This window comes from Echinops telfairi, unplaced genomic scaffold (assembly GCF_000313985.2).
Source record: "Echinops telfairi isolate 266 unplaced genomic scaffold, ASM31398v2 ScPeMD7_70;HRSCAF=299, whole genome shotgun sequence".
NCBI classification, from domain to species: Eukaryota; Metazoa; Chordata; class Mammalia; order Afrosoricida; family Tenrecidae; genus Echinops; species Echinops telfairi.
The window spans coordinates 4,486,156-4,499,557 of NW_022103968.1; the positions used below are offsets into that span (position 1 = coordinate 4,486,156).

The 13,402-nt window shown below is 54.0% G+C and overlaps 1 protein-coding gene across 1 annotated transcript in view; it reads right to left on the reverse strand.

Annotated features, from left to right (window-relative positions):
- The window catches only part of DOCK1 (dedicator of cytokinesis 1), a 408,265-nt gene that overhangs the window by 352,625 nt on the left and 42,238 nt on the right, over positions 1-13,402 (reverse strand). Inside the window, exons 14-18 of the mRNA XM_004701236.2 lie at positions 12,373-12,497; positions 11,082-11,180; positions 9,536-9,608; positions 4,808-4,911; positions 3,342-3,620 (exon numbers count right to left, since the gene is read on the reverse strand). Coding sequence (XP_004701293.1) covers positions 3,342-3,620; positions 4,808-4,911; positions 9,536-9,608; positions 11,082-11,180; positions 12,373-12,497 — 680 coding nt within the window. The remainder of the gene's footprint in view (positions 1-3,341; positions 3,621-4,807; positions 4,912-9,535; positions 9,609-11,081; positions 11,181-12,372; positions 12,498-13,402) is intronic.

A 13,402-nucleotide genomic window follows, 5' to 3' on the forward strand; every position in this document is an offset into this window, starting at 1 on the left:
GCAGGTTTGCAGAGCAGGTCATCAGTGTTACATTCAATCATGTACACACGTGTCCTTTGGACTCTTCCAATTCATCCCCTCCATGGACCATGGCTTATCCTACTTCCTCCTAGCATTTCCTGCCTCCAATCCGAGTCTCTTTGTTGATTCGTTTGTTTGTTTTTAATCCTTTTATGGGGAGTTCTTACAGATATCAAAACATTCCATAGTTCCATCACTTCAAGCAATATTGTACAATTGCTACCAAAATCAGTTTCAAAACATTTTCTTTCTTCTTGAATGCCTTGATATCAGGAATCTTTACTCCTGTTACTGTTTCTAAAGAGTTATCTATCTTGGCTTTCATGTACCGAACAATATTAAGTATAAAAATGAACATACACAAATCTAACACAATTAATGATGTAAACAATAAAAAAAACATAATAGTAACAGCAGGAAATATTAAAGAAGTAGAGGATAGTTATGTGGTTCATCAGTGCCATACCGCACCCTGGATTTATCATCCCTTCCATGTGGCCCTTCTGAGAGGGACAGTCCAATTATCTTACAGGTGGTTTGGGGGTCTCCACTATATCCACACCCCTTCACACTGATTTGGTTGCTTGTTTTTGAACATCTGATTCCTTTTCCTGTGGACAACTCATGATCACACAGACTGGTAATGCTTCTTCCATGTGGGCTTTTATGCTTCCCTATTAGATGGCCGCTTGTTTAACTACAATCCAAGCATCTTCCTTTGTTTTCTCATTTGATAAGTGGGGATGCCCAATCCATAGGACTGGAGGAAGAGAGAAATGGCTTGGCTTCTGGACAGAGCCAAGCACAGACATGTCAAGCTCATGGGATTATGGTAGCTGTAATCCGGAGAAGATGCGATTATGGTAGCCGTAATCCGGAGAAGATTGGAACAGAGAGATGCTATCGTCCATCGCGGAAGGTAACACATTTTGACTTTTACCCAAAGGTGGAAAAAACAAAACCCTAATCGCGGAAGGTAGCACATTTTGACTTTTGGAACTCACTACGACCCTATAGGGGGTTCCCCAAGAAAACCAACAGCCTCATTTACATAAGCAGACAGCCTCATTTTTCCCCCAAGGAGCAGTTGGTGGGTTTGAATCCCCACTCCAACACCTAGCCCACAGTGCCACCGGGGCTCCTTAACAGTGAATCCTACATATAGGCTATGCGGTGCCCAGAGACATATGGGGTGCTGGACAGGAGGGGATCCCCATCTCAGGAGAGGGAGCTGTGAGCAGAGAGCGATTTCCGAGTTGGACCCTGTTGAGTCCCCGGGGATACCATGGAGGGGTCATTGGCCATCAGCTGCTATCCTCTGAAGTACAGAAGGAGAAAGGCTAGTCATCTGCTTTCACAGAGACTGCAGCCTAGAACACCCTCTGTACTGTGGCACACGGGGTCACTGTCCCTGGGGACCGCGTCGGAGAAGGGGGTCTGGTGGTTTTCAAAGTGGACCTTTGGTTTGTAAAAGGAGGGAAGGCGGAAGAGTAAGGACAGGGCACATGATTAAGTGGAAACCCCTTTGTGAGGAGGGGTTTGTGAGAAACCAGACCTGTGACCAAGCCTCCCTCCCAGGGACCCGCGCCAGTGGAGCCCCTCCCCGCCCTCATTTCTCATTCAGTCACCAGTTTGGCAGGAACCTTCTTTTCCGACCTCACTTTTCTCTCACTAAGTATGTTGTCAGCTAATTGGGGCGAGGGCTCGTATCTTATCTGTCTTCTTATTTCCCCAGCAGCATCCAGCAAAGACGGAGATGTCTAATACAAACCTCGATGAATAATTCAGCCACCATTTGTCCCTAAGTAATGGAACTCCGTGGTAATAAATCAGAGTTTCAGGAAAATGACTCTCAGATGGGAATCAGGGACCTGGTGCTTAGCTGACAACTGGGGCGACTCCATCTCACACACACCTGATGCACCTCCGACACAACAAGCGGCATCGCTGCTGCCGGGAAAAGAAAGCCCCAAGCTTCCCCTTGGATCCTGGGCAGCAGCATCAAGGCCTGGGATTTCTCGTTGCCTAGCAACAACTGCTTGCTGCAGAGACCCAGGCCCCTGGGAGGGAACCACCTTGCCAATGTGAGCTGCATGGAGGCAGGAGGGGGAGATGGATCAGCACCACCCCCGGGGACAGCTCCTGTTCCAGCCCTTTCACTCAGGGGCAGGTGCAGGAGGAAGGATTTCTGTACCAGGAAGGTTTGATTACAGGTGTCATTCTGTTCTGTCCTTGTCTTGTGTCCTTTTTTCTAAGTTGGTATAGACATCTCTATCACAAAATCTTTGCCAATGAAATAATTTCACCTGTGCAATCCTGTGTCACCGATGACATTCATCATCACCCCTGTCCCTGACAAATGATCCTATCACTTCCCAGTGCCCCCACCCCCGCCCATCCCAGGTAACAAGGAACAGCCATGGGTCTCCCTACATTGCCTATCAGTCAGCATAATGGTTTCTAGATTAATTCCCCCTTATGGCTTAGGAATAGCCTATTTTGTCTATTGATGGACATCAGACTTACGTCTACCTCCTGACTACAAGTAATATTGCTGCACACGCATCTGTCTGCATCCTGATTTCAATTATACATATATATAGATATACAAGCAATTTTAGATACATTATATATACGATATATAGTCTTCATAAGGAATAAATATATCATTATTAAAATATGGATACTTTAATATATTGATGTCTGCTGTTATATGTATTGATATGAATACATCTGGTTTGCATATATTCCTAGAAAATAATACTGAGAGTGCCACAGACAGCCAAGAGACCAACCAGCATCTCCTGGAAGAAGTACTGCCAGAGCGCTCCTTAGAGGCAAGCGTGGAGACTGTCTCTCACACTTGGGACATGCTGTCAGGAGAGACCAGTCCTGGACAAGGGTGGACACAGTGGCTACTCCCACGGGCTCCAACATAAGAGCGATGAGAGGACGGCACAGGCCAGGGCCGTGTTCTGTTCTGCTGGACACAGGGTCACTGTGGGTCAGAACTGACTCAACAGGGGCTAACAACAACATACGTGTGTGTGCATACACATATACATACACACAAACACTGAGATGCAAATATACGTATGCATACAGACACACACGTACGTGTATAAACAACACATACATCCACAGAGTGCCTAAGATCGGGATGGCTGGGTCAGATGGCAGGTGCCCACTCTTGTGAGGAGCGAGCTGCCAATCTGCAGAGGACACTCTGGGAAAGGAACGTGTGCTTGGGTCCCGCAGCGGCAGCACGAGCAGACTAGACTGAGGCGGTGGCACGGGCAGCGGCTGCCTCCCCTGTGTACAGCCTCCTCAGAGGGCACTTCATGGCACGACGGGTGCCACGCCCTGGCCAGCCACCCTCTCCCGTCGGCGTCCTGCCGGGCTGGCGCACACCCACCGTTCTGCGTGAGCTTGGTGGAGCACACCAGCGTGGAGATCTGGAAGGAGTCCTTGCTGATGGTGCAGCTGCCCAGGCTCTGCAGGCCCTTGCCCGTCGCCGAGTGCCCCTTCTCCTCCAGCTCCGCCTTCGTGGAGGGCAGGCTCAGGTAGGTGGAGGCGTCCTCCAGCTTCTTCGCTTCAGCCTGTGGGTGCACCACACGAGACGTCAGACTTGACTTGAAACCAGCTACGCCTTCGCCGATGCGGCCTTGGTTTCCCTGCAGAGCCGGGGTGGGGACCATCCAGCCCCCAGGCCGCATGAGGCACCAGGAATCATCAATGCAAGCTCGCTCACACACACACACACACATCTAAGTACAGGGTGGACCTGTAAGGCCCACCTTACAGATCGCCAATTGGCTCTTGGCAGAAAAAGGATCCCCAATCCACCCTAAATCACCGGGTCCCTAACTGGTTTGGCCCCACCACCCGCTTTTCAGAATACAAACTACTCTGTCCCTCCTGGCCATGGAATACTTTGGTACCCCAGCCCATGAGTCAGGAGAGAGTGCAGACACCTGCTCCTTCAGTCCCCACCATTGTTCCAGCACCCCCATCCTGACTCCCCCCACCCTGACTCCTGAGGGGACACACTGACCTTGCAGCCTTCCCAGGGACTGCTTACAGGATGCTCAGCACTGTCCCTGCCCCATCTACATATACATATACACACACACACAATTTTATATGCTTGAAGTGTGTCAAGATGTATAGGTAGACATGAACTCGTGGGAAAGAGGACTAATACCATGGGGCGTTATCGCGTGCCATTTCCCATCCTCAATTTGGGAGGCGCATCAGGAGGACTGGGCAGGTAAAGGTGGCCAGGGAGCACGCCCTGGTGGTGCTGGGGGTTAGGCACTGGGTTGGCAACCTCAGGCAGGTGGTTCAACCCTGCCAGCGGCTCCAAGGGAGAAAGAAGAGGCCGCCTGCTCCCGTGAATGTACAGTCTCCAGACCCCTGGCACAGAATCAACTCAAGGGCAGTGGGTTTGGTTTTCGTCCTGACTTAGGTAGCAGCCCTGGGAGCTGGGTAGCGCAGTGGTTAAGGGCTCTGCACCCCCCGCCCCAGCCATGCTGCAGGATAAAGACCCAGTCACTTGCATCTGCCAAGATGACCACTCTGGACCCCTGTGAGGTTGTTCTACCGGGTCCTGGAGGGTTTTCATGAGTCAAAATTGACTGGACAGCTATGGGTTTGGGTTCAGATTTATTTGGGGATTTTTAGGTCATTGCTTCCACACAAGGGCGGGGACTACCTGCTCAGGCCAGGGGACCCCGAAGGGATGAACTGGCCAACAGCCAGCAACACCAGCCACGACCACGCCTACCTTATAGACAATGAGGTCATGCTCGCCGTCACGCAGCGTGGTCCCGTCATAGCGCATCAGCTTCACAGAGGCAAGAGCAAAGATCTTCTCGGACTTGTCCTTTGCTGCAAGAAACATCGACAATGACCTTCACCAGCCGTCAAGGCAAAGCCACCTCACCAGCTGCTCTCTCGTCCATGTTAGTCCATTCAAAATCCCAACAGGGCCTTCTTGTGAAACTTGGCGGGCTGATGCTGGAGCAGGGTCAAGCAGAGGAGGACTGGGAAGAAGACGGTGGGGCTCAAGGGCGGCCAAAACAGGCAGAGCGGCTGCCGGGGCTGATTCTGAACAGCTGAGAAACATCATGAGATGCGGTTCTGGATTTGAAGATCAGGGCTTCTGGGACATCCCAGTTAATTGGCCCAAGAGCACGTGTCAGGCCTGGGGTCTGACAACCTTACAGGCGTCCATCTGGGGTACAGCAAGTGGTTTCATTCAGCTGGAACAAGGAGGGTCAAGGACAGGAGAATACGAAATGTGTGGCTACTGGTCTCCACAAAAAGGAACTCCCTGGACGTGAGACCAGAAGTCCCGGATGATGCCCCGCTCCCGAGATGCGACATTTTGATCAAAGATTCCGTGGAAAAATCCTAACCCAATGGGGGGCGGGGGGATGCAGAGCAGATTTTCAAATCCTCCTGAACGGCAAGCATAAAAGTGAATGAACCCCCAAAACTGCAGCCCCCCGATCATCTTTTCACATTTACATCCAAAATACCCCTGACAACCAAACACAGTTTAGCTCCGCTCGTTCAAAAAAGCCTGTCTTGGGCACCGTACCCATTCAAGAACTATCCATCTGGGATCAAACTGACCACAGAGCCAGAGAGGATCCTGGTAGACAGCACGGCTGTGTGAAGAGGGAGGACCCTCTGGGACGAGGAGGAGCAGGACACTCGGCCATCGCAGGGTTCGCGATGCCGTGAAGCAGTCGCTCAGAACCTGCTGCCCTGCCGTGGTGCCGCGCATGTTCTCAGTGACAAGATAAGCCATAGTTCAGAACTCTAATTACACTGTATATAAATGGTCGCCATCAAAATGCACACTAACCACTCGATGGCCGTGGGCATCATTTGGGTTGGGTAGCCTACAATGCACAGAGCATCGCAAAGAGAATGCCTGGCATGTCGGGGGCATGACTAACATATGCCAGTGATGCGAGGTGAGCCCAGGACCTGGAGAAAGGGTGCCAGGGAGGGACTTGTTTGAAGCAGGGTGGCCACAAACTGTGTGACACAGAAAGGTTGTTTCGCCAGGTGGCTCCCCATAGTGTATTGCCTAGCCTAGGAGTCTGCTTGCTAGTGCGTGGGAGGTCATCAAGAGGGGCTGAGGTGAGCTTGCTACCATGAAATGTGCCTGCCTCCTTTATTTTACTCTCTCTCCTATGGTCTACGACTTTACTACATCCTTTATATATTACCACCGTACAATAGTGCCTACGGACCCTTCAGTTGTCCGAGCTGGTCTCCTCTCACAACAAGCCTGTGATTTGTTAAAACACTGCAGTATCTGACAGGCAGCAAGAAGGGAGGGGCAATAAAATGAGGTTATGCCTGCTTTGTCTGGCTGGGCACAAGCAAATGTCCACTCCTGGGTTTTCTGCTGGCCCAGACCCAAGCTACCCTTGGCTGCCCTGGGTTGGGTGGGTGGTGTCCAGGACCATGCCCCCGCCTGCTATCCGAGCCCTCCTCGGTGATCCCTTAGCTTTGCTGTCGGAGAAGCCAGCCTCCTGGTAATGATGGGGAAATAGCAGGTAGTAAGAAGGCGCAGATGCCGAAGGCTAACAGAAGGCACACCGAGTCTGCACTGCTTCCAAGGACGGTCAGCAGCACCGGCCCTTCCCAAGCGGGGCTGTCTCCAGGGGGCTGGCCTTCCACTGTCTAAGGCAGCCCAGACGTGGGGGTGGGGGTGGGGTCTATTCTTTCTCCTTGGAGTGGGAAGGCAGTCCCGTTGCCTGCTGCCCTTTCTCAGTTGTTGGTTCGCTTCCTGGGGGTCTCCCTGCTTCCTCTCTGCTGGGAGGGCTGCACATAAATCCACTGCCATGTAAATCGATGCCCACTCACGGCAACCCCTACAAGACAGAGGAGAACCAGCCCAGTGGGTTTCCGAGGCTCTCAATCCAGGTAAGAGTTGACAGCCTTGTCTATCTTCTGAAGAACAGCTAACAGCTGACCTTGTGGTGAGCAGTCCAGCGTGTGACCACTGCACCACCAGGGCTCCTCGTGGCTGAAGCGGTAATGAGGAAATACACATCCCAGAAGGTCCAGAGCCAGGACTAATTGACAGAAGCACGTTGCTGCTGCGAGATGCCACTGCTGCCCCGGTGACCCTCTGTGCAGCAGAAGGAAACAAGACCCTGCCCTGTGTCATCTTTCTCCCCGGAGCATCTGAGCCACAGACCTTGCAGTTAGCAGTCAGGGCTGCACCCAGTCAGTCCCAAAGGAAGCCCACCTGCTTCCCTTTCAGACAGGAGGCAGCCACTGTGGCCTGGCCCAGGGGTCCTGGAGAGACCGCGGGGCAGCCATCCTGCCAACAGCCGACAGTCCGGGTGCCTTCGGATTAAGACATCCCCGGCACCACTTGTTTCCAAATGCCCGCCCCCCGCCAGGCTGGGACCTGGAGGGTGCCTTCAGCACACAGGTGCATTGCAGCAGGTGGGTGATGGCATCTCGTCTACCCTTAAAACTGGCCAGAAAAGCAAGGATTTGGAGAATTAAAATGCTGCAGAAGAGACAACTTCTGCTCTGGCCTAATTTATCAGTCAGAGAAGATATGCTGATTGGGAGTGGAAGGCATGCCTCTGACCTAGTCACCCTTTCCCAGAATCCTCCCTCCCCACACCCCCGTGCTATTGGTCCAGGACCCTAGCACTGCCCTCCTCTGAGCCACCCGCACCCCCACAACCTGCCTCACCTCCACTGTGGGGCCAAGTCAGCCTCACCCACAGCTCCCAAAGATCCCTCTTTCCCACCCACCAGTACACACCCAAGACACAGGTTGGCCACTGCCACCAAGGGCCCCCCTCACCTCACACCGTGGCAGTGCCACCACATAGTTCTGCTTCTAGATGGCCGAGAACTGAGAGCACAGCCCTTTCTGCTCAGCCTCTCTGAAGACCTGCCAGGCTCTAGTCCCACAGAACGGAATAGGCAGCTTCCCGGCTCTCCCCGCCCCCTCTGATCGAGATGATTCGGAGGGCTGGTCTGTCCACTGGACTCTGTTGAGAGAGTGGCAACAGAGCCAGGGACCTACAGGGTGGCCTCTGGGGATCACCTGGGGCCGGTCAGTGAGGAACACAGCACCTGGGCCAACCCTTCCTTCCCCCTTCAGCACCCACAGAACACACAACCGTATCAATGCTACTGTCACAGATTCTCCAAAATTTGAACCCACTGCCGAACAGATACCAACTGAGGAGGGTAGGAGCTGGTCTGACCTTATGCCACTTATGTAGGTCCAGCTCAAGGCTACCTCCTCCACAGAGAATCCCCTCAACCAAGGGGAAGGGTCAACCAACAAGACTCAAGAGTAAGCTAGTCTGGAAGGTGCGAGCGTTGAACGGCAGGTCTTTCCCCCAGCATCGTTCCTGGTTGTCCCAGTCAGCACCACCAGCATCTACCCCAAGGAGCCGTATAGGAGCTCCAGGTAGGGGCCCCCAGGTAAGTTTCCAACCAAGAGTGACTGGGGGCCAGTTCCCACTCTCTGTGAATCCTTTCTTAGTGAGCTTCCAACGAGGGCAATCAGCTTATGAAATAGGCAAAATGTCTATGTTCAATTCCATTTCAAAGAGCATTGGCAGCCAAGTTCCAAAGTGCTGGTGGTCCCACCGGAGTGAGTTTTCACTGGAGGGAAGATGGGCAGGGAAAAGCCAGAAGAGGAAGCAGCGGTACCCAGCCCTCGGGGGAAGGCGGGAAGAAAATGCAGACCGCCTAAGATCAGCTCAGAGACAGAGCATACAGCCCTTCCTCGGGAACTGAACGTGGGTGCCAAGAGCTCAGTCTCCACCAGGCTCTAAACAGCAGTGCCCAACCTGTGGGTCGCGACCCCTTTGGGAGTCGAACAACCCTTTCACAGGGGTCACCCGATTCACAACAGGAGCAAAATTGCAGTGATGAAGCAGCAACGAAAGTAATGTTATGGTTGGGGGTCACCAGCACATGAGGAACTGCATGAAAGGGTCGCGGCAGGAGGAAGGTTGAGAACCACTGCTCTAGAACCAGTGGTGTCATTCAGCAGATCCGACTGCTAACTTTTTGTTGAGCTTGGAAAAGCGGTCGTTGCGACAGCACTCGCCATCAGGGTTCTCTCTAAGGGGGGCGTCTGGGCAGCTGCTCAGGGTGAAAAATCACACCTCTATCCCAACTCGCTTTCCAGCCCTCACCTGAGCAAGTCCTCCTCACAACACAATCTCGTTTGGTGGGTCTCCTTCATTGTTTATATTTCAGTGTTAACTGTATGAAATAATAAACTACCTTTGGGGATAAATGCTGTTCTATATATAAACATATAGAGAGAGAGAGATTCACAACAGCCATTTTGTCCAGGAACCAATTGTTCAATTATGCATTTGAAGCTCACCACTGTCTGGAACCCAGGGAGGGCAGGGGCGGTCCTCCAGAAGGACCCTCCCCATCCCCTTCTCTCCCAGAGGACCCCACACTGTCTGTAGCAAAGGGCTGGGTTACTCACAGTCCTGCGAGGACCTGTGCCGGAAGGTGAACCGAAGGTGGCTGCGGTTGACATCTTCGATGGGAATGGCCACCTGTTGGGAGTGGAAGAGGGACCGTTCAAGCACGTTGGCCAAGGTCCGCTGACGAAGACAGTTGGAGCCCAGACACAGAGCACCCACCGTCCACCTGGGCCCTTCTCTGGGTCTCTGAAGGCAGAGCACTGGGGGAAGTTCACACAAGACAACACCCAACTGGGTGCGGGACTGCTGACTTGCCTTCTGTCATCGCTCCGATCCCCTTGGTTAAAGCTCTCTCCAACACTCAGGGGCCCACCTCCCACGACCACTGCGATGGCCTGCCTGCAGTGACGGCGGCAATGCCGGCCTGCTGTGATATCCCACTACACGGAAAAGAACCACAGGCATGCCCGCATTCGGCAAACCCCGCCCCCATCCTCAGAGCCCCAATCTGGGTCCGACAGCCCACCCGGGCCTGGGCCCAGCGTGACGTTTCCCTTTTATGTCGCCTTGGCCGGTCCGGCTTCTCAGTAAGTTGGCACTGATCCCCAAGATGGGATGTAACACGGGGCAATCACATCTGTGATGGCCTGGAGCACAAGGTCATCAACTCTGTAAGCAGTGACCCTGAGGGTGGGTAGAGCCCCCCGGAGTAGCTCACAGCTTTGCTGCCACTGGAAATGACTCTGGGGGTGTGGCCTGCTCTTCGAAGCCACCTCTGTGGAAAAGCTTCTCTCCCGAGGGATCTGGATCCTGCTTCTGCTTCACTGACCTCCTGCCATATTGCCAGACTGCCGATCCCAGGAGCCATCAGCGGACTGCCAACCTCAGACTCATTTGCCTTTGCATCCTCAGGAAGTCTAAAGCTTTCCTGCGTCCTGGCTCATTGGCACCACAGCCACCTGAGCCAGAAGCCTCCAGCTTACCATCGGACCCTCGGACTTGAACGAGGCTTGCCTCGAGCACATCTACAGTGGAGTGAGCCCTTTCTTGATATAAGTCTCGTTCTAAAGACATACACGTGTCAGTGTTACTGCGCTTGCCTCACCCAACACACCTGATTAATAAGAGCCCAAGGCTTTTGTACAGGGATGTCATTGTCCACGGTGGGTTCAGAATGCTCAGGCACCGGTGCTGCCCGGAGACGTGCGTGTGCCAACCCACAGAAGCAGGCTCCTTCTCCCTGGCAATTACCACCACCCCTAGGCATCCTCAAGGGGGCTTATTTCCATTCGGCTAGACGGCTCCACACACGGCACAGTCAGAAGACACAGACCATGGGGATCTTTCAAAGACTTGTCATTTGTCTCCATCAACGTCCAATTTTTACGTCCCGAAAGGAGAGGAGAGGAAATGTATTCCAAGAAACGCCTGCGGGGTCCTTAGCAACCTTGGATGACTTTGTGGGCGGATCAGCCAGCCCACTCCCGGTGCCCTTCAGCAGGCAGCCTGGGGCAAGGTGGGTGGGTGGAGGTGGGTGAATTTCTTTGGGACACAAAAGGGCCTTCCCAATCACATCCCTGAGATCCGGTAGCCGGCAAATTATACCTTCAACGTCTCAAACCAGCGTGGCTGCTTCACTTGATAGTAAATCACGGATTTGTACTCGGAGATTGCATCGTCGCCGGCTCCGGGGAAGATGACGTGCTTTAAAAGAAGACATCAAGGGTCCCCCTGAGACTTTGTCCACTGCCCACCCATCCCCACCCCGGGGACAAGCTGGGAGAAGGAAGAGGCAGAATGAACTAGGAATAGCGGTAGCACCTGCCCAAACAGAAGGCTCTCCCGCCAGCCAAGAGCAGAGCTGGCCAAAGCTGTGGTCAGCCTCCAGCCCTGTCCCCACACAGTAAGACCCTGGACTGTGCACAGTGCAACAGTCTTGTCTTCCATCTGTAGTCCCTCAGCCCACACACGTTAGCATCTGGATGGGCAGGAAGCTGCCAGAACCATGCAGTAGGTGCAGAACAAAGGGCTGTGGGCCCCATCCCCCTCCTCCAATGGGGGCCACCCTGGTGGCAGGCCCTCCCATGTCTCCAGAGACACCATGCCATCCAGAAGCACCAGTGCAGGGTGTGGGCTTTGTCCACATGGACTCAGGAGAGCTGCTCCTTCCAGCCTCCTAGCCCTGGTCCAAGGTGGAGCCTGGCAGGAGGGCTTTCACTGGGTCTCAGGCCCTCCAGAGAGGCTGCAGCCTTTGAGGACTTCCTGGAGCCACCGAGTCTGCCAGGCATGGACCCTGCAACCTGATGGGACCCCTTCCACCTGGCAGAGCACAGGTTCAGGGCAAGAGTCAGAGTCCCCCCCGCCCAAAACCCCAATTCAACCCCCAGAAGGGGCTGGGATTCTTCAGACATCCGATCTTCCTTTCTTAGGCTGAAGAAACGGTGGCATGTGCTTCTCATGACCACATGTGCTTCCCATGACCGCAAAGCAAAGCATATCTAGTGTCTGGCGGGAAAAATGTGTGTTATCACCACCACCATCAACATGCCATCATCATCATCATGTGAGTATTAAAAGGGACCCAGATCATCATCATTGTATTGATTACTAAAAGGGACCCAGAAATGCCTGCGATGGGTGGAAGAAGCTGTGGGTCACGTCGGAGAGTGGGAGAGGGCCGGCCAGAGGAGGGGGCCACAGCCACAGGGAGCCCTGGAGTCTGGCCAGCTGCCAGGACCCAGTGGACGCAGGACCTCTAAGGCCAGGTGGCGAGAGAAAGAAACAAAAAAGGCCCATCCACCTCCCCAGCCCCCAGCCAGGGTCCTGCCACGCCTGGGGGTCACCCCTCAGTTGGCAGCAGAGACGAGGTGAACCCATGCAGAACAAGACTGAGTACCTCCAGTCGCTTCCCCTCCTCGTCGTACACGGACACTGTGACCTCCACGTTCTTGGCGGTGGTCTTGTTTCCTTTATCAAAGTCTCCTTGCACGAGCGTGACGTAGATGTCGTTCCGAACATCACCTGGGGTCAGAGAGGAGTCCTCTAAGGCCAGCTCACCTGAGAGTCTGGCACACACTGTCTGAAGCCCGGGTTACCCCAGTAGGACAGTATAGACACTGTTTTAGACAATCCCAGAGAACAGCATCCCAGAATTTAATGGCAAGACTCAGACATCTTCCATCATTGCCATGCGAGAGGCTTCGAGGAGGGTCATGTCCCAGCCAGTGACCTGTGTGGTTTGTGTCTCACAGAGGAGGGGACACCCCTGGGAGCGGCTGCTGCCCAGGGGCTGCAACACTGGTGACGGATGATCTAGATGATGACCTAGAGCCTGCTGCCCGTCACGCCTCACATAGGGGCCCCTGGACCTAGCTGATGTCCTTTGGTCCTCAGAACCCCAGGACCATGCCAGCATCTACTACCACAGTCAAGACAGGAGCTGGTGCAACGGGCCCTCCCCTACCCAGCGGCCTTCTGAAGAGCATGACCCTGGGGGGTTGGCCTAAATGCTGGTTGCCCAGGGGGATGCCTAGCTGATGCCTGGCATGGATGGCTAAGAGTGGGGGTAAGCACAGGGCAAGAGAAAAGCCCCCATGGTCCTGCCTCCTCTGAGACTGGCAGCTGTCCGGATCCCCAACCACAGAGCGAGCAGAGCCCATCAGACAGCATGTTGGAAAAGGCACAGGCCTTTCATTGCTTCAAGACCCTAGCAAAGAACACACGAATCTTCTCCCCGCTGAGAACAGCGGAACCCCGTCAATGGCCCCATCAATGGTCCAGGTGGGGGAACCCAGAGGGCTTCGTCAGCCATGTGATGGAGACAGGGTCCTCTGCTGACCACCCTGATCCTGCCAGGGCACACTGGGCATGCTTCCCCAAACATCCCGAAGGCCAGGCAGCTGGAGGGCAGAAGCCCCCTTGCTTCC